The sequence below is a fragment of the Phragmites australis genome, chromosome 12 (assembly GCF_958298935.1).
Source record: "Phragmites australis chromosome 12, lpPhrAust1.1, whole genome shotgun sequence".
Lineage (NCBI taxonomy): Eukaryota > Viridiplantae > Streptophyta > Magnoliopsida > Poales > Poaceae > Phragmites > Phragmites australis.
In genome coordinates this window covers 29,619,518-29,643,216 of record NC_084932.1, presented here as the reverse complement: position 1 = coordinate 29,643,216, position 23,699 = coordinate 29,619,518, and the positions used below count along the sequence as shown (strand labels likewise).

Here is a 23,699-nt window from a genome sequence, read left to right as displayed (position 1 = left end):
TTAAACCCTTTCTAAAATTTTACTCTGGATCTACCACTGTATGTAGATAAGAACAGCAACAACCATTGTATGCATGGCGAGTGAGCAAAAGTTGGCTGGTAGTAGGAGCCCTAACTAGGTATGGGATAGCATGGGGCGTGTGGGCTTCATATCAAATTAAATGGTGTCGTGCAATAGTCTAACGACGTCAAAGATCGTGGTGTTATTCGGAGAGTCCGAATAAATTTTCGAAAAAGGCAAAAATAAAATAAAAATTTCCAGCGCATATGCTTCATTCCTCCATCTCCCATCTCCCATCTCCATTTCCATCTCCTCGCACAATAAAACCTGGATTCAGTAACAACATCCATCCACCCCACCACACCCCCCCTACAATAAAACTCCAAATCCGCCTCGCGTGCCCCGTCCTCTTCGTCGCCGGCGGAGCAGCCACCACTGAACCGCCGCTCGCGGGAGCAGAAGGAGGAGGAGGAGCTCGGTGGCGAGCACTTCCCGCCTCGCCTCCCGTTCCGCCTGCCTGTACCCCGAGATTGGAAGTGGCGGCGGCCGGCATGGCGGTCCCGCTCGTGCTCGTCGTGCTCCCCATCGGCCTCCTCTTCCTCCTCTCCGGCCTCATAGTCAACATCATCCAGGTAGCCTGGCTAGTCTCTTCGATCGATTGACGAAATCTGTTGCCTCTTTTACCCGGTTTTATATGGGCTTTGTGCCTGTGGTGATCTGATGCGGTTGCTGCGCAACGATTTGATTTTTCTACCTCTCCGGGGATTCCATTTACGGGCATTTTGTTGGGTTCCTGAATTATATAGTTGCGTTTCGTAGGTTAATTTTAGCTGAAGCTTGTTTTACTGAAAGATTTGATCTTTTTAGCCACCGATTGTTACGATTGCCTCACCGTTGTTCTGGGATTTCTCCCATTCCAGTGGTCCTAAACGTATTTTTACGCAAAGATGTGTCTTTTAGATGAAAAGCAACATATGGATCTGTTAATTTTCGGGTGTAAATTAGAACTTCTTCAGGAAAAAAAAAGAACTTTCCTTAAAACTACGGCTAAGGAGTGGTACTAATTACTCAGAAACCGCGGATTGTTATGAAAATGATAACTGTTGTTGCTTTTGATCCGTTAATTCACGTGAAGCTGCACAATAGAAGCACCACTTACATTTCTTGATCCGTTCGTATGTGCGAACAAAATTGCAGGCCATCCTATTTATGTCAATAAGGCCCTTCTCGAAGAGCTTCTACCGGCGGATCAACAGATTCTTAGCTGAGCTTCTGTGGCTTCAGCTGGTATGGGTTGTGGACTGGTGGGCAGGCGTTAAGGTATGTAGATATGATCAATGGCAAAGCAACTTTGCTTCTCATTTCACATCTGGATTTACTTGTAAAATGTAACTTTTTTTGCTACCACATTAAAACACACTTTTGCTGGAAAATTGCAGCATTGTGTTGGTTTGCAATATTCGATCATTCCTTGCTTCGGTATACATGTTATAGGGTGCATTTAGGAAACGTTGGGCAGTGAAAATAAGTAGCATCAATGAGCAAGCTGATTCAGTGTCACGCCCTAACAGAATCTGGTAGATGGATGTGTCAAACCAGATACAGTAAACAAAGCAGTTTGAAGAACTTAGCTCCAAAACGTCACATTCGAAAAATGAAGTTCTAAGGACTAAGTCAACAGTACAGTTAGGGGGGCATGATAGGGATCGACAACCTATTTTCTTGGCTAAAGTTGGTGTGATGTGTTCAGAAGTTCTACTGGGCAGAATAGCATTGTTGACACACTATACATTCATGTAGTGCTGCCTTTTGATGAGCTTTAGTTGCATATGCTCTAAATATGGAAGTTGGCCATATTAAACAAGTGTACTACTGCTGTTGGGGCTGTATCTGGCTTGTAAAAATGGGAGGTATTTAACTTTTTCTGCAGACTTATGGCAGACAAAATAGACTAACTATGATCAATCAAATTCTAATGACTAATATTTACATAAATGGTTCAAGTGTACATACAACAACCGAAATGCCAATTGAGGCTTTTGTTTCTACCTTATCATCAGTAAATCTGACTGACATATTGCTTAAGTTCTTATCTTACAAACTTAAATGTTTGAATTGATGTTTATAGAGCAATAAGTGTTATTTTTTTCTCCTGTGCCAAAATAACATCAGCTCGTGCTCTCCAGGTACAACTGCATGCTGATGAGGAAACTTACCGATCAATGGGTAAGGAGCCGACTTTTAAGATTTTCTAACACAAATTGCTGGTCCTTACATTAACCACCATGTCAGCGTAAGAAAAAAAAAGTAGAATTACAATGTTACATGAAGAATTCTACAGGTAAAGAGCATGCACTGATCATATCAAATCATCGGAGCGATATTGATTGGCTTATTGGATGGATTTTGGCACAGGTTGTTATTTTCCATATTTTTTAACAGTTCACTGACAATTCATTATGGTTAGATTTATCTTTAATAACTGATAATCATATGAGACTCCTTTTTTCTGGGCATGTTTTCAGCGCTCAGGATGCCTTGGAAGTGCTATCGCTGTCATGAAGAAATCATCAAAGTTCCTTCCAGTGAGTCTCATTCATTTTTTTTTAAATGAAACATGCAATTTGAATTTGTTTATTCTCATTAGCTAGTGCTGTTGACGTTACAGTACACGTCACTAGCTAATGAGAATAAATTTTTTCAAATTGCATGTTTTAGTATACAAAGAAAGTTATTTTTGAGAAAAGTAAGCAACATAAATAAATAAATTCGAGAGTAGGAAATTTTCTTGTCTAGTACCAAAATGATGATAACATGTTACTTTGTCATGTTTTCACCATAGTGGCTGCAGATTTCAGTTGCTGACTACCTTTGAAGTAATATAAAATTGCTGGAAGATTCCGTATCCTTGATATGGCATCAACTTATAATTATCAAGAAAGAATCAACAAAAGGCTGACTAAAATTTAAAACGCTTGAATTTTATGTGGACTTAGAGTTTTAAAGTATCGGCATCAATTTGTAGCCGTAAGTAGCAAAAGTGGTCTTTCATAAAAAAGTAGCAAAAGTAGGGCAGCAATGCAATGTGTCAAGACCCAAAGTGTGTAATAACTAATAAGTAACAAATAAATAAGTGCTTCTATAAGCACTGTTACCTATTGCAATGGAAGTTAGACAATATGGAAGGGCAGGATAAACCATGAAAAAAAATTGAAGTTAATACCTTTGACAGGGCTAAACCAGTGCAGCTGAAATCTGCTTTTGGTTAAAATTATGAATAGAGAGGTAGTGTAATTAGGTTCAGTTGTTTTGGTCAAAAAAAAAAACGAGGTTCAGTTGTGGAATACTTGTTATTTATGCTTTGCTAGTAGCTCAATGAAGCAGATATGCAGCTTTGAAATCCTGCCTGCTTGAGCATTCGGTGAAATCTCAGATAAAACTTTGTCACAGGTTCTGTTATAGTAGATGGCATATGCTTGATATCCTGTAAACCATTATTCCTTGTTGTAGGTTATTGGCTGGTCGATGTGGTTTGCAGAGTACCTCTTTTTGGAGAGGAGCTGGGCAAAGGATGAAAAGATACTAAAGGTAGTTTCCTACCCTACCTGTACATGGAATTCGAGTGTTCTTTTTTAACGTAGTGATCCTGTTGCTTTTGCATAGCGGGGCCTCCAAAGGTTGAAAGACTTCCCCAGACCATTTTGGCTAGCCCTTTTCGTTGAGGGTACTCGCTTTACTCCAGCAAAGCTTCTGGCAGCTCAGGAGTATGCAGCTTCACAGGGCTTGCCGGCCCCTAGAAATGTACTCATTCCACGTACTAAGGTACTTTGCTATTCCCTAGCTGGAATGCTCTTTATATGGGATAGCTCTTGTATTCTACTGTATTGCCATCTTCCTATTCTTACATCGCAAATTACATACTTCGTTCTTATGACTATTTGAAATATTTTTGTTACTTAGGTCACAGAATACATACATTAAAGATATGTTCATGATGATTAAGATATAGTCACCATAACTCTGGGCAGTTTGCTGCATGTAGAACAAATAACAACCTATTGGTTAAAATTTATTGAGGGCTTTATATATACAAAAAAGATGCAGCCTTTTGTATATTGATTTTTTTTAGATAAAGGATGCTTTATTCCATCAATTGAAATAAGTTCCGGTCTCTGCACTGAGTTTGTGCACATAGCCTTTTGTATATTGATGACACAGACAATGGTTTCTTCTATAATTGCCTCTATTTGGTTGTTTTTCTCACAATGCTATATTGAAAAATTGTAAATGCCATGATTAAATTTTCCAAAGGCTGAAATGGAACAGAGCGGCAAAAAAGGAAAAAAAAAAGTATTTTTTATTTGTTGGTAGTTGCAAATTGTTGTGGTCTCTATCTTGTATAGGGTGCTTCCATAAAAAAGTAGGAACCTGTAGATGTCTCTAAGCAGCAACAGCTGCAAGGCTTGCTGATACACACAAGAGATGAGATATATAGGCTCGTCCATTAAGACAGAGAGAAGTTTGGTATTTTGAATTTATTTTAGAGAATGATAAGAGGCTCACGTGAAAGATACATGTGCTGCCCACGTACAGAAATGTGGATGGATTGCTGCTCTCCACTAAGATTTACATACCCTGTATGTCTGCTACATGGATAATTTGTAGTAATAGTTGCTACTGTAGTATGTGGTCGCTGCATCAGTGTTATCGACAAGGGATCACTTCTAAACATTCACCAGTCTCTTTTGTGCCCGATTCGTGGTTCCTATTCCAAAGAAAATAATAGTAATTGCGAATGTATGGTTGTATCATTCATTTGCCTCCATATTTATTTCTTGTTTGAGACAATAGCACGTTTGAGATCCCGGATTGTTTGGCTAAGGGAGGGGGACGCTAATACTTCCTTCTTCCATCTCCACACCCGACATAGAAAGCGGAAGAATCTCATCGGGAAACTTCAGGATGGTGACCATTTGTACACCGGCCAAGCTGATAAACAAGAGGTGGCATTCAACTATTATAGGCAGCTGCTTGGTTCTGCAGAGGACCGTTCCCGTACCTTGGACCTTGAATCCTTGCAGATACCAACTCATGACCTCGGCGTTCTTGAGGATCCTCTCACGGAGGAAGAGGTGTGGGTCGACGATTAAACAACTAGCGCCCGACAAGTCTCCCAGGCTGGATGGACGACCTCATGGCAGCTTTTTGTGCGGTGTTTGACGGGGATACAAGGAAATTGGGGATGCTCAATTCAACCTTCCTCATGTTGTTACCCAAGCATGCTGAAGCAATTCAAGTCAAAGATTACCACCCCATTAGCTTAATTCATAGGCTAAGTTGGTGGCAAAACTTTTGGCGAATCGGCTTGCTCCAAGATTGCCGTTCTTGGTGTCTACTAATCAGAGTGTTTTCGTCCGTGGGAGGTGCATTCAAGATAACTTCTTGTTGGTGCAACAGACTGCACGCTTTCTCCACCAACAAAAAGAACCGAGGGTCTTACTCAAGTTAGACATATCAAAGGCGTTATTTTGTTTCATGGTCTTTCCTTTTGGTTGTCCTCAGGCACTTGGGTTTCAGTGTGCGGTGGCGCAACATCCTCTGTGGTCTTCTGTACACGGTGTCCACCCGGGTGCTCTTGAATGGGGAGCCGGGGGAGGCAATTCGACACCAACGCGGTTTGTGGCAGGGGGATCCATTGTCACCCATGATGTTCATTCTTGTGATAGATACCTTAAACACGTTGGTTGATCGCGCGAGTGAGGAAGGACTGTTGCAGCCCCTATCTCGGCGGCCGCTTCAGCACAGAGTTTCCCTTTATGCGGACAACGTCGTGCTTTTTCTTCGGCCGGTTCAATCTGACCTTGATATGAACAAAGATCTACTAAAATTTTTTGGAGAAGCTTCGGGCCTGAAGACAAACATTCAGAAATGTTCTATATCTCCAATCCAGTGTAGTGAAGATGACCTTGAAGTGGTTCGTGATGCTATGCCGTGTGCTGTAAAGGAGTTCCCATGTACCTATTTGGGATTGCTGCTCTCAGTTGGGAAATTGACGAAAGCGCAAGTGTAATATTTGTTGGATAAGATAGTTGACAAATTACCGGGTTCGAAAGCCGCCTTGATGCATTCTGCAGGTCGACTGACTTTTGTACGTGTCGTGCTAACCTCCATTCCAATCTATCAGCTCATCGCTTTGGATCTTCCGCGTTGGGCTGTCAAGGCTATAGACAAAACTAGGCGTGCTTTCTTGTGGAAAGGAAAGGCTGAGGTCAAAGGTGGACATTGTGTTGTTGCATGGAGCAAAGTCTGTATGCCATTTGAGCTTGGTGGCCTTGGAATTCATGACATCAACACTCTGAAGTGGGCGCTCCGTATGAGATGGTTGTGGTTTCAGAAAACACAACCGACTAAACCATGGGCAGCTTTCAGCTTGCCGGTGCACAAGAATGTCAAGGCCTTGTTTGCTATATCCGTTACCTCCATGGTTGGTGATGGCCGGAACACGCTTTTTTGGTCTGACAGATGGTTGCAGGGCCAAGCTCTGGCAGAACTTTCGTCTACCCTGGTAGCTACAGTTGGTAAACGGTGTTTTAAGAAGCGCACTGTGGCTGAAGCACTGCATGATCGCAGGTGGGTGAAAGACATTACTGGGGCCCTCAATGTTCAGGCGATTTCCGAATACCTGCAAGTTTGGGACCTCGTGGAAGGGGTGCTGCTTCATCCTGATGTGTCGAATATACACACATGGAAGTGGGCCGCATCATGACAGTACACGGTGAGCTCGGCATATCATACTTTCTTTATCGGAAAGATTGGCTTTGAGCCGTGGAAGAGGCTATGGAAGACGTGGGCTCCACCGAGGTGCAAGTTCTTTCTTTGGCTTGCCATCCGAGACCGGTGTTGGGCGGCGGATAGACTAGCCTGGTGAGGTCTCCAACATCCGGCTCGCTGCCCGTTGTGTGATCAATATGAAGAAACAATACAAAGAAACAATACAACATCTTCTCACGAATTGCGTCTTCACTTGACAGCTTTGGTTTGGCATATTGACACGAGTGGGGCTTGTGCATGTTGCGCCACAACCACATGAGGATAGGCTTAGCGAATGGTGGTGCCGTGCAGCTGCCGAAATTCCCAAGGAGAAGCGAAAAGGTTTTAATACACTGCTCATTTTAGTGGCATGGTCAACCTGGAAGCTTCGTAATGATTGTGTTTTCAACGACGCGAGGGCTGACATACAACGGTTACAATAAGTAATCTGGGAGGAAGCTACACAGTGGTGTTTAGCCCATGCAAAAGGGTTGTCACAACTATTGGACTAGAAGGAAGCTGAGGAAGGGTCGTTTCTTAGTTTCGTGTCCTGTTTTTCTACTTTTTGAGTTTGTGCTTTCCTCTTCTCTTCCTTCTTTGGTGTGAGTTTGTTTCTTTTCATTTCTTTCTGTTTCTCTTGGGTTGCTTTGTTTTGTTCCGGACTACTGTCCTTTTTCCTCCTTCTTAATATAATGGCGGGCAGCTCCCTTGCCGGTTTGAGAAAAAATATTTATTTCTTGTTATCTCTTTATAATCTATATGTTTTACAACATTAAATTTTTGTACTGATATTGTGAAAAATCACAGGGATTCGTGTCAGCTGTAAGCGTTATGCGAGATTTTGTTCCAGCTATTTATGATACAACAGTTATAATTCCAAAAGATTCACCTCAACCAACAATGCTGCGGATTTTGAAAGGGCAATCATCAGTGGTAAGTTTGCTAACTTAAAAGGGTATCTTAAGGCAGACCAATCAGGAAATAGTGTTGCATCAACAAAACACTGAAATGAGTTGTTTATTTTTCATTGCTGTAAAGTTTTTCAAATCAAATTGCATCTATAGTCTGAAATAATAAATAGAGTAGAGTTGTCAATGCTCATTTCCTTATTTTGACATGGAATTACTTAACTGCATTTTTCCTCTAGGTACATGTTCGCATGAAACGCCATGCAATGAGTGAGATGCCAAAGTCAGATGAGGATGTTTCAAAATGGTGTAAAGATATCTTTGTAGCAAAGGTATTGAATTATATCTATTGTTTTTCAGAGGGCTCTGGTTGAAATGCTCTATATATTGGTTGATCAATTAGTTCTCAAGTACCATTTATCCCCCCCTTTTGCTACAGGACACGTTACTGGATAAGCATTTGGCAACAGGCATTTTTGATGAGGAGATTAGACCAATTGGTCGCCCAGTGAAATCATTGCTGGTAAAACTCCAATACAGTAGCATGTACATGTTATATAATAGCATCGATTATACTTACCGTGTCGGTATACAAATACAATCTGCAATGGCAGTAACTGGCACCCTAAAGTTATAGATGGTTATTCACTTTGCCGATTAAAAAAAGTTGGTCTTGCTACCATGGGTTATTGGGCTTTGTGTAAATGTGCCAGGGCTTGTGAGTATCTTTTTACCGATGTGACTGGGGTTACCTGTGCCATGGAAGTGGCATTTAGTATCTTGAATTTTTTATGCCATAGGTACATGGTCTCGCATAACCAAACAATTTAAGTATCGGAATGGTCTTTTTTCTCCCCATCTTTGGTAAACATTTGCTGAAAATGGAAATAGAAAGTAGGAAAGACATTTCGAGTGAGCAAAAGAGAAGGTCATGGGTTTACCTTGGAATTGCCTAGGCCGGTTAGTTAATTGGCAATTGTGGTGGGGGAGACCCAGGGGGTCGTCATATTTTTGGGTTGAGGAACATAATAAGAGATATGGTTGTTTTGGTGCCGTACGTAAGAACACACTATTGGCAATAGAAGTACTTCCTTGAGCAAACCTGTAGCAATTGTTGCGTTGTTGCAGAGAACTCTTCTTTGGCACTTAACAGTCCAATTTGCTAGCCATTTCGTAGCTCAATGATTTTGTTTTATCCAAATGGACATCATAAATGTGCATTAGTACTAATGTCCCTGGCAACCTTGTTTTGAGAAACATAATGTCCCCGGCAACTGACTTCCTATTTCTGCTGATGGAACAGGTGACCCTATTTTGGGCATGCCTCCTTTTGTACGGTGCCTTCGAGTTCTTCAAGTGGACCGAACTCTTATCTACATGGAAAGGAGTAGGGTTCATTGTTGCTGGAATGGCATTGGTAACAGCGGTCATGCATGTGTTCATCACGTTCTCTCAGGCGGAGCGGTCGAGCTCAGCCAAGGCGGCACGGGACCGTGTCAAGAAAGATTGATATCGGTGGTTATATTCTGGGGGTCTCCCAATTCATTTCAGATTGAATTCACATAGACACCGTATTCGAGGGACTTTTGTGAACTGAACACCAAACTTAATATGCTGTCAGCAGGAAGGATACGAAATTTGGTGAAGTAGCTCACTGTGAGCTCAGTCCCTGTTGTACTTCAAATACAGGAAAGACATGTAGAGAGTTGTTTTTTTTTTTTTTGGCAGAGAAGGAACTGCAGTTACTCCTACATGAATCTATTTAAACTTCTACAATTGTGTGTCTGTTCTGAAAATCATCCATGGTTCATTTATCAGCCTCAAGCCTACAACTTTCTGCTTCAGATGGTTCCAGCTCTATCTGATAGTTTTCCGTCCATTGAATTTTCTGCGGCATTGCGAGCTACTTGCGAGACTTGGATCCTTTCACGTTGAAGGCAGCAGGCCAGCAGCACTGTGTACTGCCGCCGCGGCCCTCGTCAGTGTCTGGCCGGAAGGAGGTGGCTCGGCGGCCGTGCTCGTCTCGGCACAACAGGCATGTCGCAGTGTTACATGATACCTATATCTTTTTTTTTCTAAATCAGACGCTCTAAATTCGAGTCGAATTTCGACACTCGTGTTGGATTTCAAGTTGTATTTCACATGTTTAAATTTTTTTGCCGAATCCGACACTCAAATTCGAGTCGAATTTCAATACCTGTGTTTGTATCAGATGACACTGGTATGCCGCCGACTCCTCAGCACGGTCAGGTGGACAAGATCGCCGTCCCCTTTTTTTCCCGCCGGCGCCGTGGCAAGCACCTCCGCTGCCCAGTTGACACTCTTCCAAATTCCACTCCCTCCAGCATCGTCTTCCACTGCCGGCCACACTCGCATCAAATCGACCCCCAAAGTTCGCGACGCAAGCTTGCAATCGTCTCCCAAACCTTCCAGGTGCCTTGTCCGAGCACCAGGCGCCGCAGTTCAGCCGCCGGACGACCCTCCCAAGAGTCCAAGACGGACGCGCGGCGATCGCCGCAGTGCCGTGGTTACAGTCGCGGCGTCGCCACGCCGCTCCCGCCGCAATCGGCCACGTCCGCGCTCACCGACCGCACATCCGAGTTTGCAGGTACTGGGAGCATGGTGTGAGCACCTCTTCGCCACCGTTCACCCTCCGGAGTTCGCCAGCGCCATGCGCCGGCCTCGTTCTGCTTGAGTCCGCCGCGGATCGTCTCCACCGAAACGAGGGTCTTATCTGCAAACTTTTGGATCACGATCCCTTTGAAGGGCTTTTCTGCAAATACTGAGATCTCAATTAATAGTCGCAATCACGTCCATTTTACGATCTTGCGGGGTGTTAGACAGGGCTCGAGATTTAAGATACATGTTGGATTTAGATAAAGCCGTGTTAAATATGGCAACTCCACGATTTTACATAGCAGTCCAACTTATGAATCTTTTCACTTTTGTGTGCAATTTTGTTGAGGGGTAAAAATATTGCTCCAGATAAGGATATGTTCACTGAAAAACAACCGGCTCATCTAATTGAGAGGATATTACCGGCTTTTGCCATCAGTCCACTGATGAATCTGCTCTGTCGTAGATCTGTTGAGCAAATCTCGAGCTGGAAGCCCTACGTGTATATGTGGGATCCATGATCCAAATGATGGGCTATTTTACAAATTTATTGACTACGGTCCACTCTGATGGGAGCTGCCTGTATCCGTAGGATCCATGATCTGCAGACCATTGAGGCATCTGTCTCAACAAGGTCCAAGTGCCACGCCCTGAGATCTTCCCGCTTCGCCCCTGTCTATCCATCTTCGTCCTTGACCTCACTGTGGCGGCTCCACTACCTCTTCCTCATGGCCTTGACCTCACTATGGCGGGTGCTGTCACCCCGAGCCGGCTTCTCAGTCTCCTCATCTCGCCATCTCAAAATGCACCTCACCCAAATCAGACGAAAGTACGACGCATGAGCAGCGCTGGCCCTGGGGTAAGGCGGGCGGGGTGACCGCCCGGGCCTCCAAAATCTAGAGCCCCCAACCAGTGTCCTTCTACCTATCAATCTAATCTAAATCTATACGTTCAAATGAGTCTTCAAATCTATAAATAAGTTCAAGTGAGTCTTCAAATCTATAAATAATTTAAGACCCAATGTTACATTACCTAAGTAACATAACCCAATCAAATCATAGATGATGGATCGTTTCAAATTAACAAATTAACGAAGCATCGTGCGCAAGCCTGATCGTACGATACTGCAAACATGCCATCATCGACCCCAATCAAAACGATCCTAATTACCAGCAACAACAGCGATTACGATCTTTGTCTGTTCCCCTCCCATCCTCTCGGCCTCTCCGTGTCTCTGTCCAAAACGACGTATCTACATCAGCTCACCTGATCCTCATCCCGAAGCTCAAGATCGATCGTTCAAAATTAACGAAGGCCTAATCCCCAACCTCGATCGCGGTAAGCCATTGTTCGCCTGTTCCCATTCCCTCTTCTTCTCCTGATCACCGGCAGGCATGGTCCCTATGCTCAATCGAATCAAGGATTAATCTCCAACTGGATAATTTCATTTATTTGATTCAATTCTTTTACAACTTTACACTAGTTGTCAACTGTTAATGACTTTTTTATTTTAATTTTTAGGAGTGTTTGTACCTAATTATTATTGTGTGATAATATGATATCTAGAAAGCATATATCTAGCAGCGAAAAAAGAAAAGAAAATATGAAACAAGTCGACGAGTTGATAGTCACAGAATGTAGACTTTGACAAAAAAAAAAATACTTAGAATATTGTATTTTATTGATATATAAATATTTGGATGTTTATGTTCGATAGGTCACTATTTTAGTTTTGTTGGGGCCATCAAAATCTCCGGACCGGTCTTGCGTAGAGAGATGGCTGCTGCTGCTGCAGCGGCGGTGGCAGCTCCGTGAGCTCCAGGCCCTGTGTTGTGCAGCGCAGCGGCATCGGTGCCAGCATGACCAACGTCGTCGCCATGGCCGAGCTCCCTCCACTCTCCGACGAGGTTGGCACGAGCACGGCCGTCTTCCTCACGAGTCACTACGCCGGCTTTCAACTGAAAGATCGTCACCACATGCTGTCACCGTCCTGTTTTCCTTTCCTTCGATGCATCTCTGCTCGCTGTGCTCTCTGTATTCTCTGCACAAAAGCCTGGTGAGGAAGCTGTGCAAATTGCTCCACAATGGATATTTTTCTCCTCTTTCTATTTTTCTCGATTGTGGTGCAACTTCAACCAATTCAGTTGCCATTCATATGATTTTTTTTAATAATATTAATTTAATGGAAAATCGAAAATGATTTGCTCCGAGGGCATATTTGGGTGAGGAGGATTGCTTTAGAAACTTTTAGAATTTAGGGCAATTCCTTATAATGCCATCGCTAAACTCATAAATCCCGTATATGCTATCACGTGGGGCCTAATGATATATAAGGGATTTAAGTTTTAATCAGTGACATATAAGAAATTATCTCTAAATCTAAGGATTCAGGTCTCTGTCCACTATATCCGAACATGCCGTTTTAGTTCGCAGATGATATTGTGGTTAAATACAAACTTCTCTCTTGCTGCAATCGCTTGAAATTCTTAAAGATTCTTTGACCTCAGCAGTTCTCATTAGAAGTTGCTATTTTCACATCTATGTATTTTCTCAGTACAAGTTGGATATTTGACTCAAGTTCTTATGCAACCGATCCGATCGTACAAATATCCCTTCAATATAGGCATCCAAATTCCAAGTCCATTGTGTCTCGGGGCAAAATCCCCGGTGTTTTCTTACAGTTTAGGGTGATGAAATTCTAATGTGCAAAGACTCGAAGTGCATTTTAAAAAAACAAACTATCAACCATGGTTCTAGCTCCAACCCAACAGGAGACTGCAGCAGTATGGAATGTGAATTATGGCAAAGGCAAGGCAGAAGAACCTGACACCACCCAGTGTCCAATAGACAGGAAGATCCAGAAGAACTGATGATGCAGAAGTAGCATAGTCAAATTGCAGAGAGAATAAGAATGCCTAGATGCTGAAACAGGATACAAAAACAGCCTTGGGAATAGCCTCAAAATGAATTAGAATATATTGTAGCATTATTATTCATTGGGACCCCGAAGGGGCATCCCCTCAAAAGTTGCATTAGGAAAAACACAGACCAGACTTCTGGTACATACATTTCAGTAAGACAAGATAAAAACCAAGGGGGGAAAATTTATCATCCATCCTGATAACAACAGCTACCACACAATTTGAAGAACGCTAGAGCAGTTTTCTACTATACCAACAAAAACCCGACAAGGGGAGTCTATATGGGGGGCAGCGCCGCCGTACAATTGAACACTCTTCAGATATATATATCCCGCAATCTTACTTCACATCTCATCATCCAAAAAAACCAAGGTTGCCAAAATCTAAACTCGCTGTAGAAATCCGAAACCACAATCTCAAACCTTACATAGAATGCAAATACGTTTAAAAGGTCCTCTGAGGATATATATCTGATCATCAAGCGACTCCCCTGATTAGCTCTATTAACTAACCCATGTTTGTGAATCATGTGAGGTTCAAAATTTGCACCTGATGCACCTCCAGTCCTCTCCTCAACCTATTATGACAAATGCTGTATGTGAAAGAAAGATTCCTAGGTGGCGTCACTCCTGCACAGGGACAAGTAATGAAGTTATTAGTAAATAATCCAACACATGTAGCAAGATAAAGATCACCAAAAAAACTGTGCTTCCATAGTGTCATTTAGAACTCAAACAGTGGGTAATCGAAATTTGCATATGCAACAAGCTTATTGACATAGTTGATCTTTTCTACAAATGCAATAAGGACAGGAATGCCTCGTGTAATCAACAAAAGTCTGGACGCACTGGCAGATCCCAATCCCATAACGGGCTAACTTTCGAAATGCCCTACCCTCTACTAGCAATTTTACCCAAAAAAACAAAATGTAAGTGCATATCCCATGAAGATCCCTCAAGCTACCAAACTGCATCACCCAAAAGAGTAAACATGCAGGAAATGCCATTATTGGCTCTAAACTCGAATTATTGGATTTCAAATAAAGACACTTTATATCAGATCCAGCAGGTTATTCAACTAAACTTAATAATTGAATCAGTTCAGCACCATCCTGTACCAAACAGAAAGGAATTATAGAACATATTTCAGCAAAATTGCTCTAGTGATGCAGATGCAAAGATTGGCCTACTGAAGAAAGTGGCTCAAATGCAGGAGGGCTAGACTCAACAAAAAAAAAAAAGGTTGTAAGTAGCACTAAAGAATTTGAAGTACCAAATCTTGGATACACTAAGATCTATCTACTAGTTCATCACAACACTTGAAGGCTTTCAGCAGCCTGCAGCCATGACCCAAGTTTGCTCATAAACACCAACCAAAACACCAAAACATGGAAATTCAATTATCTTATTTTTTTCCAAGATGGAGAAAAAGGCCAGGGCTTCAGCAGAAACATAGGAAAAAGGCACAATTTTGGACTAGCATTACATGTACATTGAGGCTTTTACACATAAATATCCATGTATAAACACATCCTATTGCATAGACTATCAAGCTAATACGTTTGCAGAAAATGAATTAATAAGGATCATGTTTTCAACATTTGTGTTAGTGCAGTTCATGGGAGACATCTAGACAGAACGAAAAACATATTTCTATGTGAACAAGTAACTACACAAAGTAGAATTGAGGACCATGATCATTTAATTTGCTAAATAGATCATGCTCAGGTTTATAATAAGGGAAAATTGGTACTGTGACACCGAAAGTTTCCCAGTTTAGAAATATACCATCAAACTGACTTGATACATGTTAATACCACTAAAGCATCACTCTGTTCAGTTTTTTACCACTCCGTCCATTTTCGAGTTGGCTGCTGTTACTTGTGACCAAATTGCCATCATCTTCTTCCCCTATCTCTCTTCCATCCTCTCCCATGGGCCAAGCCAATCGAGCAGCGAACAACCGCAAGCCCGTCACTACCTGCTCCGGCTACCGGTGAGCCCGTCCCAATCCCACCAACGAGATCGTCGCTGCCAAATCAATCTCTAATCGACCTTCTACTCACCAAATCGAGCTCAAATCAGCGAACCAAGCTCAAATTGACCTTGCTGCCACCATGAAATCGAGCTCCAGTGCCCGAATCGAGATGCTGACCACTTAATCACCCCCTTAATCGAAGCCAAGCTAAGCAGATACCCAAAATCCAATGCGAATCCAGAGGTGCAGCTTCAAATCGTGGTGATGGAGTGCAACGCTATGTGGATTGATTACTTCTTTTCTCTCAGTCTCATGCTCCAAATGAGATCGTTAGGCCATGAAGTGGCCCCGTCAGAGCTACGGCTTAGGTTCGCACGCGCGGAGCAGCTGGCGGCTCTCATCTTCAGTGGGGTGGCAGCCTTTGCTTAGGTGGAGGAGCTCTGGTGCGGCGGCAGGGAGGAACTGTGCTATGCGTGAGGAAGAATGAAGAGATTGGAGAAGGAAGAAAGGCTAGATATGTCATCTTACCTGCTAGTTTCGGAAAGAAAAAAATTAAAAATGGGAAAGCTAGTGATGGAATTGGATAGAGTCGTAAAAATCTAAACGGCACGATCTTTCGGTGGTATTAAAGTGTACCGAGCCAGATAAGTGGTATATTTCTGAACCAGGGAACTTTCGGTGTTATAGAACCAATTTTCCCTTATAATATTCGGTACCAGTGTTACATGAAAACTAAGAAGCATAAGCTGATAGTAGATGTGATGCCTGTCTAGCAGTCCCAAATGAAGCTATCAAGTAGTGAGATACTTTAACAGCATCTTCAAGTTTACAGTGAAATGGTGAATCTACACCTAACAAAGGTGTATTATTAGCATCTTCAATTTTAATAGCATCTTCTAGTTCCTAAATATTTGTAACATCTGATCAACCAGCCATCATTAGCATTTTTATGTAGCCGTTGCACCACAATGTACAAAAGTTTTACTTCTTTAAGCAATAATGAAAGTAACTGCTTAATCATGATCTAAGAAGGTTCAAAGATATATCTTTATCCAGGCTTCATAGATATTCACATGTCACAAGTAAATTTCTCTGACATTCCCTGAATAACTAAGGCCAGCATGAATAATTCTAATAAATAATAAATGAACAAACTTTCTATGAGAATTAGAATGTAAGTGCTTTCATCTATGTCGGTTTAAAAATACTGGTTACACTCAACATTTGTCCTTTTCAATAGTTTTCAGTTTTCACATTGTCATAGTCAGATTAGGTGATAAGTTATAAGGTCCTTACCTGATTCCACTGGTACTTGAAACTACTAGTTGAAACATTATACAAAAAATAAAACAAAAATGCTGACAAGAAAATCACAACACAAGAAAGAAAAATAGCTAACCTCTATCAGTCAATGCCCCATGTAACCTGCTGAGCTCTTTGCTGTAACATCTGAAGCTGAATTCCCAAGCCCATAACCAAATGGGCCGGTTCCATCAAGCTCAGATCCAGATCTCCAAGTTGTGTCTCCATAGATGGAGCCACCACCTCCTGATGAATCTCCAAAGTTCCTTGCATATCCATTGCTTGATTGGTTGAAAGTATTGACACCACCTGATCCAGCATTCCTTCCATAAGCATTGGAACCCAGACCAAAGTTGTTTTCATTGGATCCATAACCAAAATTTCCACTACCATAGCCAGAGCCACTGCTAGCACCTTGAGCAGGCACAGGAGGGGTTCCCCAGTTCACGTTGTTGTTCCCAATTCCACTAAGGCCCCCATTTCCAGATGAGACAAAGGAATTAGAGCTTGCGGAGTTGGAAGAGTAATTAAGACCTGAATTACCCCATAGATTACGAGCCAGCGAGTTAAACACTGAACCAGTATTATCGTTGACTCCGCTGTAGTTGACATTACTATTGTATCTACCTGAATTTCCACTGTAGTATGGATTGAGCTGCCGTCCATACTGGAGATTATTGTTGAAGCTAGAGGTTCCCCCAATACCTGTGTTCATCCCTGGGTCAAAAGTCACACCAATTCCATAACCAGCACCAAAAGAAGGATAACTACTGCGACCGCCCGATACAAGCCCAAACCTTGTGTCCATCCTCATTCCATAGCCACCTACTGGGCTCGGATTGTAACCTTGGGTATATCCATTGAGGAAGCTATTGGTCCTACCCATGACATAGTTGAATCCACCGACAGGAGAGCGCATGCTAGGTCCAGGTGATAGTTCCTTGGGAACAGCCCTCTTGACTTCAACCATCTTACCATTCAGTTCATGGAAGGTCTTGAACAATGCCTTGTCCACGGCATCTTCTGAATCGTACGTGATGAACCCAAATCCTCTAGGACGCTGCGTGTTGTGATCATACATCACAACAACATCAGTGATCGTCCCGAACTGTTCAAAATACTTCCTGAAGTCTGCCTCTGTCACGGTAGAAGCTAGACCACCGACGAATATCTTCTTGGTGCGACTGGGCCCAGGTGATCCATGAGCACTGCCACCGCTCTTGCTAAGTGCATGCTGATCGTCCCTAGGAACAGCTTTTTTGGCCTCCACCTGAAGAAATCAATCCAAACATTCTGAATTATCTGCAATGGCAGCAACTACTACAACCTATGAACCAATACAATCTGGTGGCATGGATCTAGCAGCACAACATGAGCCAAGCATTTGTAAAAAGCAGCAATTTGCTCACCATGCGCCCGTCTATCATATGCTTCTCCATGATGACCCGCTCAGCGACGGCTGGGTCGGCGAACACGATGAACCCGAAGCCGCGGGCGCGGCCGGTGGCCCGGTCGCGCATGATGACGGCCTCCACCACCTCCCCGTACTTGTCAAAGTACTCACGGAGACGGTCCTCGTTGGTGTCCCACGAGATGCCGCCGATGAACAGCTTCCCGGCGTCCGCCTCCATCTCCCGCTGCGCCACCGCCGCCTCCCGCCCTGCACACACAAAGGAAGCAACTTTGGCGTCAGATCTTAGCCAGGCCGATCGAATCAACCGCAATCGGAACGGAGAGCGGTCCGGGCGGCCGCAAGATCCGACCTTTGGCGCGCCCCTGTGACCCAGGCAGCAGATCTAAGCAAGAAGGACAACGCACCAGGAATGCCCGGCTCCCAAAACCGATCGAACAGCTGCAATTGGGCACCAAATGAGGCGGAATTTGCGACGACGTGGGCCGGGGAAGATCGTGGAATTCAGGGGCGCACCGATTAATCTAGAGGAAGGGTCGCGTTAAAGCTAGCGTCTAGGATCTTGGGGGAGGCATGGCAACCTCAAAGGCCACACCACCACCACCACCTCCTCTTCCTCTTCCTGTTGTGTGTCTCTCTCTATTCTATCTCTCTCTCCTTCCTTTTTATCATTTATTTTTCTGCTATTCTTCTGCTTTTTTAGATTTAGATGTCCTGTGAGTCTTATATATAGCTGTCTCAGTTTTTTATGCCCCATTTCCTCCCTCTCTTTTCTGATTGTATAACGCTTGTAAAATTCACACATTTACTCCTGCAGGATCTTTTCATTTGATCGGGTCATATTATGAATCATGTATTGTAGTATATAATAATATACATTTCAGAAATGTATTTGTACATTGTGAAAGAAATTTCAACTGGAAAAAATCAATCATGGATTCAGGTCTTGTTTGTAACGCTGAGATTTGTTTTCTAATGTTAATGAAATAGAACTGTTTTATATGAAATTCTAAACTCATTCTTTTAGTTTTTTTTTTTTTTTTGCTATGGATTCTTTTATACATTAGTAAAAAAATACTTGGGAGAAGGATGCACATCTGTATTTTTCAAATAATGAGGCGAGTTACCTTTTTATCAGTTCTACTATATGGTATGAGTTCCGGAATTTCCTTATCTTCTTTGTTCTCTTTTGTAGTAAAATCAAATAATTAATAATTCATTTCCTCATCTCAGGAAAAAGTGAATCCAACACACTTTTTTAGGCTCCTCCCTAACGTACACTTCTTCTCGTGAAATATGATTATCGTAACTGTATACACTCTTCTCGTGAGATATGAAATATTTTCTTCCATAACGAAATGGTTTGTACTGTCGCTAACGTCATCTCCTCGAGCTAAGAAGTTTGTTACATGCTCATGTGTTCCACCTCCTCATCTCACATTCTCCGTGTAGCATAGCGTGTCATTATGGTGTACCTACATCCATGGTTGTTTTCATGTAAACTTCAAAACCATCACTTTTCTTGTGGCAACAAGGCATGGTGCTACTCCTATAGTATAAATTGAATAATTATAGTTGATGGTAGACCTTTCAACAAAATACAAATCTGAACTAATAGGAGTTAGTTCTATATTGTTGACTCTTACTATTTCGTAGGTGGTGCCACTTGAATAAAATTCTCAAATTTTGAAAAAGGTGCATACATTAAAATTTTAACATAGATTTTATCTTATATAAAACTGGCCACATCATCAACAAAATGGTGCGAGGTAATGAGTTGTGCTAATAACCTATCTTTGGTACTCTATCGGATTATTTTGAATGTAAACATTTTAGAAGTATGTACGTTGTTCATAAGTGTTCTTTAGGCATTGGGTACTACCTCCCCTACATGTATGAATTTGAACTTCCCTTCCTTTCATGTATTTCGTGCCTAAGCATACACTTAACATTTTGTAGTATTTTGTATCCTTGCCTATGATACATTCAGACAACAACCACTAGTAAATTGAAATATTTCTTAACAAAACCAAACAAAAACAAAACCAAAAGCCAGTGTTCTCTATTTAACTAGAAAAACCGTGGAATGTGCAACTTGCTCTCTACAACATTTTGATATTCATTTTTTTAGAAAACTGTTTTCATATCGGTCTCTCGTCTTTTCATATGATTGGATCTACATATGCCACCACGATCCTGCGACACTTGACAAGAATTATGAGTTTCTCGTAGCTTATATAGTATGGAATCTATTACTATAAATTTCATACATACACATCCTCATTTACTTAATTTGGGTGTCCTCAGATGTCACTATAAAAAATTATTTTTCGAGCCACTCAAAATGTCTTTTCACATACGGCTCATATGATAAATCACTTGAGCAGTTAGCGGGGGGCCTGCGGTTCCACATGTGACTGCTTACGACAAGCGCATGTGGTAATGGTACAATTTCTAGAGGTGGGCGATATAAAAATCTGTTTGTGTAAAAGGTCATTTCTAGAGGTGATTCCTTATATGACCCGTCTCTGATAATGGGATGATTATCGTAGGTGAGCCATATAATTAGCCATCTATGATAATAGTTGACAGTTTATCTAAAAAATTCATATTTTTTTTCATAAGAAGTTAGATATGGATAAACTTTATATAAAAATTGTAGTCCTCGATGAGATCTATAACTTTGTAGTTGAAGTTTTTTTTTCATTTGAAGTAATTTAGATATGCAAATAATCATTTGAAGTTTCAAACATAAAAGATAAAAAAGATTGCATATGCCATTAGTATCACTAGTACTTCTGTAGTGGGATGATAAGAATGTATTACGTGAGCTCTGAGGTCCTTAGGTTCAAGTGCCATAGACCATGCATGCACGTATTTTTTTGCACGAAAAATCTTGTGACTTGTGACCACGAGGGATTCCTAGTCAGGCAAAAAAAAATCGATTCGGGAACCGACTACCATATGTGGTTCTTTAAGTGAAACGTCTTTAGTAATGGGTTTCAACATGTGGTCTCTTTTGCGTATATGGAAATCATCCATTTCCATGTGACTTCGACTAGAGGCGGGTGACTAAACGTCTCTGTAAATGGATAACCATCTGCATCTGAAAATTATTTCTGTAGTAGTGCGTGCTACTATGGTGTTATGACATCTTATCCCCTAAAGCTTCTTTTTTATGTATTTATGAATTGTAATGTAAGCCGGCAAATAAATTGCCTAATTTGAAATTTTGAATACTACATACACAAGTGATTACAAACCAGCGGCATACAATTCTTTTTACTTTTCAAAAGTAGTAAATGATTGGTATATAGGTTTTTTTTTTGCGGGGGGGGGGGGGGAGTCTGTTACCAAACTCTATGATTTTACTAGAATGGAAAATGATGTAGAAATTGTACCGATTTATTGTTTCCCTTATCATAGGTCACTTTGGATATATTGCAACATTGGATTATCCATTGTGTTTTCTCATGTTTTATGTTTCTGTATTTTGGTGTAAAATAAAGGTTAAATCGTTGAATGCAATGTGGGCATTTTGGTTATTTCAAAGGGGCAGCATGACACCATTACCATGTGGAGGTTAATGATACAGCCAAACCTATTGCTAGCGCGTCTTATTAAGGTCACCTACATGGGAACATACGAATTTTCTACTAGAAATAAAAAAATGGCTACATATTTTTTTTTTCCAAAAAACGGCTACATATGTACTATTGTGTAAATAAAATAGTACATCTTAAAATTCATACAATTCAGTTAGGTAAGCTAAACTGATTGTTTTTGTAGTTCCGCCTTCAAATAATATTGTTTCCATCAAGCATGCACGATTTTATTTTTTTTATACAAATGGAACAACATTATACCTACAAATTAATATCATTTTTATGACCATAATATCAATATTTTTTCTTTTTTCCCTTGAGATGTAGAGGTGCATATATATTTTACAAAGTTCTATGCCAATTAAGGGCTTAGCTATTTGATGGCATCTATACTATAAACTAAGACTAGCTAGGTAATCTAGCTAATCTTTAGGATTGTGACTTAAACCAATTTTTACACAAAAATAAATCAGAACTACTTCATGCATAGGCCTAGCAGCAGGTGGTCTGCTAATTTTGTACTTTAGGGATTGTCCTAATTTTCTGATTGGAGGAGGGGAAAAAGGAACACTCATGCCACACTGCATGGTGGCCTTTCCAATGGCTTCTTGGAGAAGTTCATGGCTTTACTGCATAAGGCTGACTCGAGCAGAGCCTCCATCCCCAGCCGTATTCCTGTGCGCCAATGCTACAGTTCCAGTAGAGCCTCAGTGCTGCAGTGATGCGGGAGGGGTGAGGTATTTAAATTTGTGGTACTTTTTCCTTTCTCATTGTTTACAGCAGATGACGGTAGATTTAGAGGGAGAAAAAAGTAATAGGAGGTAGGAAATAAAGTATCTGTTGGAGATAAAAAATATAGAATATTGTAATAGTGTTAGGAGATGTTGTAATAGTATTATAAAAGATAAATTTTTAAAGTACCTGGTTTAAAGAATTTTCGATCTAGAGAGAAGTTGCTATAGAAGATTAATCTAGAGAATGCTATGTTTTTATGTGTATAGGAAAATTAGTCTGTACTTTCGAGAGTACATACTTCGGACTCGATCAATAATTGATTCCATTATAACTTAAGTATATACTAATTTCTGAGATATATATACTAATTTTTGAGATGTATATATTTTTTATAAGTGAAATATTTTTTTAAGATATACATATTTCTTTCTCAACACCCATTAGGTGGAGTATGTACACTGAGAGTATAGAAAATGTTTTTTATATATAACTGCTAGAAGCAAATGGTACAATGTACACAGAATCATACATATATACTAGGCTTCACAAGTCACAATTTGATGCATTTAGAGATGACTTTGTTAAGTTGTTGCTCTTGCTCAGCATGTAAGGTTTAACAGATGATTAATATATTATGATCGATGAAACGATATAAAAATTGCATGATAGCATTTATTTGGATGAGGTATTAAAGGATATTACTACACTTTAAATCGATGGCATTAACATGGAATAGAGAAATCACACAATTAAGTGCGTAAATTGTTGGGATTGGTTGTACAAAGCAAGCATAGGGGCCAAAGTGATAAATTTGAGCTCCTGCTTTTATATTAGCATAGACATAAGATTGCAATTTTGTTTTCTTAAAACAGGAAAGAAGGTGCTGAAATAAAATCGCAAGAATATGCCAGTGCCAACTTTGCTTCATTTGGCTCATATCTGTTGTGTTTTTTCTAGATAGTCCCATAGCTGGCCCCAATATTGACCATGTTATTTGTTCAAAGCGCCACATCATCTCTCAATACATTATTTCTTATTTGACTAATTCTCCTTAAAACAGTGGGCATAATTCACCAACACAACAAGGAATGTTTAGTGTACCCCACATGTAATATGTACTTTTGTGTGTTTGATAATTTTCATATAGATTAGGAAAAGTAGATGCCTTATATTTAGAAGTATCCACGCGTTGACTATGGAGGGGCCAATTTGAATTTCTCTCTTCCTGTTTTTCATGCCAGAGGCATGCAAAGTATGCAACCTTGCTTACGTGTCACTCTTGCTCCAAGTAATTAAATTAGCCAACATTTAATTCGCAGTATTTTTAGTCTGTTCACCACGTACTGCTAATTAACGACGTTTGTTATTTCATTTCCAACACCTACCGAAAATTGGAAACGCGTGAATCTTACAA

General features: G+C 41.1%; 2 protein-coding genes across 3 annotated transcripts; one reads left to right on the top strand and one right to left on the bottom strand.

Moving 5' to 3' along the window:
* Positions 1–240: 240 nt before the first annotated feature.
* On the top strand, positions 241–9,535 carry LOC133886247 (1-acyl-sn-glycerol-3-phosphate acyltransferase PLS1-like). Its single transcript, XM_062325996.1, has 11 exons — positions 241–632; positions 1,198–1,320; positions 2,187–2,226; positions 2,342–2,415; positions 2,526–2,585; positions 3,511–3,588; positions 3,664–3,822; positions 7,618–7,743; positions 7,958–8,050; positions 8,158–8,241; positions 9,022–9,535. The coding sequence occupies exons 1-11, from the start codon at positions 267–269 to the stop codon at positions 9,226–9,228; spliced, it is 1,410 nt and encodes a 469-aa protein (XP_062181980.1). The 5' UTR covers positions 241–266; the 3' UTR covers positions 9,229–9,535.
* Positions 9,536–13,298: 3,763 nt separating this feature from the next.
* Positions 13,299–18,653, bottom strand: LOC133886695 (heterogeneous nuclear ribonucleoprotein 1-like). 2 transcript variants are annotated; one of them, XM_062326479.1, is made up of 4 exons: positions 18,298–18,653; positions 17,944–18,194; positions 16,632–17,804; positions 13,299–13,884 (listed from the first exon to the last, which is right to left on the bottom strand). In XM_062326479.1, the coding sequence occupies exons 2-3, from the start codon at positions 18,163–18,165 to the stop codon at positions 16,641–16,643; spliced, it is 1,386 nt and encodes a 461-aa protein (XP_062182463.1). In that variant the 5' UTR covers positions 18,166–18,194; positions 18,298–18,653; the 3' UTR covers positions 13,299–13,884; positions 16,632–16,640. The 2 variants fall into 2 exon arrangements, with proteins under 2 accessions (XP_062182463.1, XP_062182462.1); XM_062326478.1 differs by having other exon boundaries at positions 18,353–18,653.
* Positions 18,654–23,699: the final 5,046 nt, after the last annotated feature.

Excerpts from the sequence above, each read along its gene's own strand:
- LOC133886247 (XM_062325996.1), top strand. The coding sequence starts at position 267 with ATGCTTCATTCCTCCATCTCCCATCTCCCATCTCCATTTCCATCTCCT. Across the intron at positions 3,589-3,663 it reads AGGATGAAAAGATACTAAAG|CGGGGCCTCCAAAGGTTGAA; the intron begins GTAGTTTCCTAC and ends GCTTTTGCATAG. Across the intron at positions 8,242-9,021 it reads GCCCAGTGAAATCATTGCTG|GTGACCCTATTTTGGGCATG; the intron begins GTAAAACTCCAA and ends CTGATGGAACAG.
- LOC133886695 (XM_062326479.1), bottom strand. The coding sequence starts at position 18,165 with ATGGAGGCGGACGCCGGGAAGCTGTTCATCGGCGGCATCTCGTGGGAC. Across the intron at positions 17,805-17,943 it reads ATATGATAGACGGGCGCATG|GTGGAGGCCAAAAAAGCTGT; the intron begins GTGAGCAAATTG and ends TGATTTCTTCAG.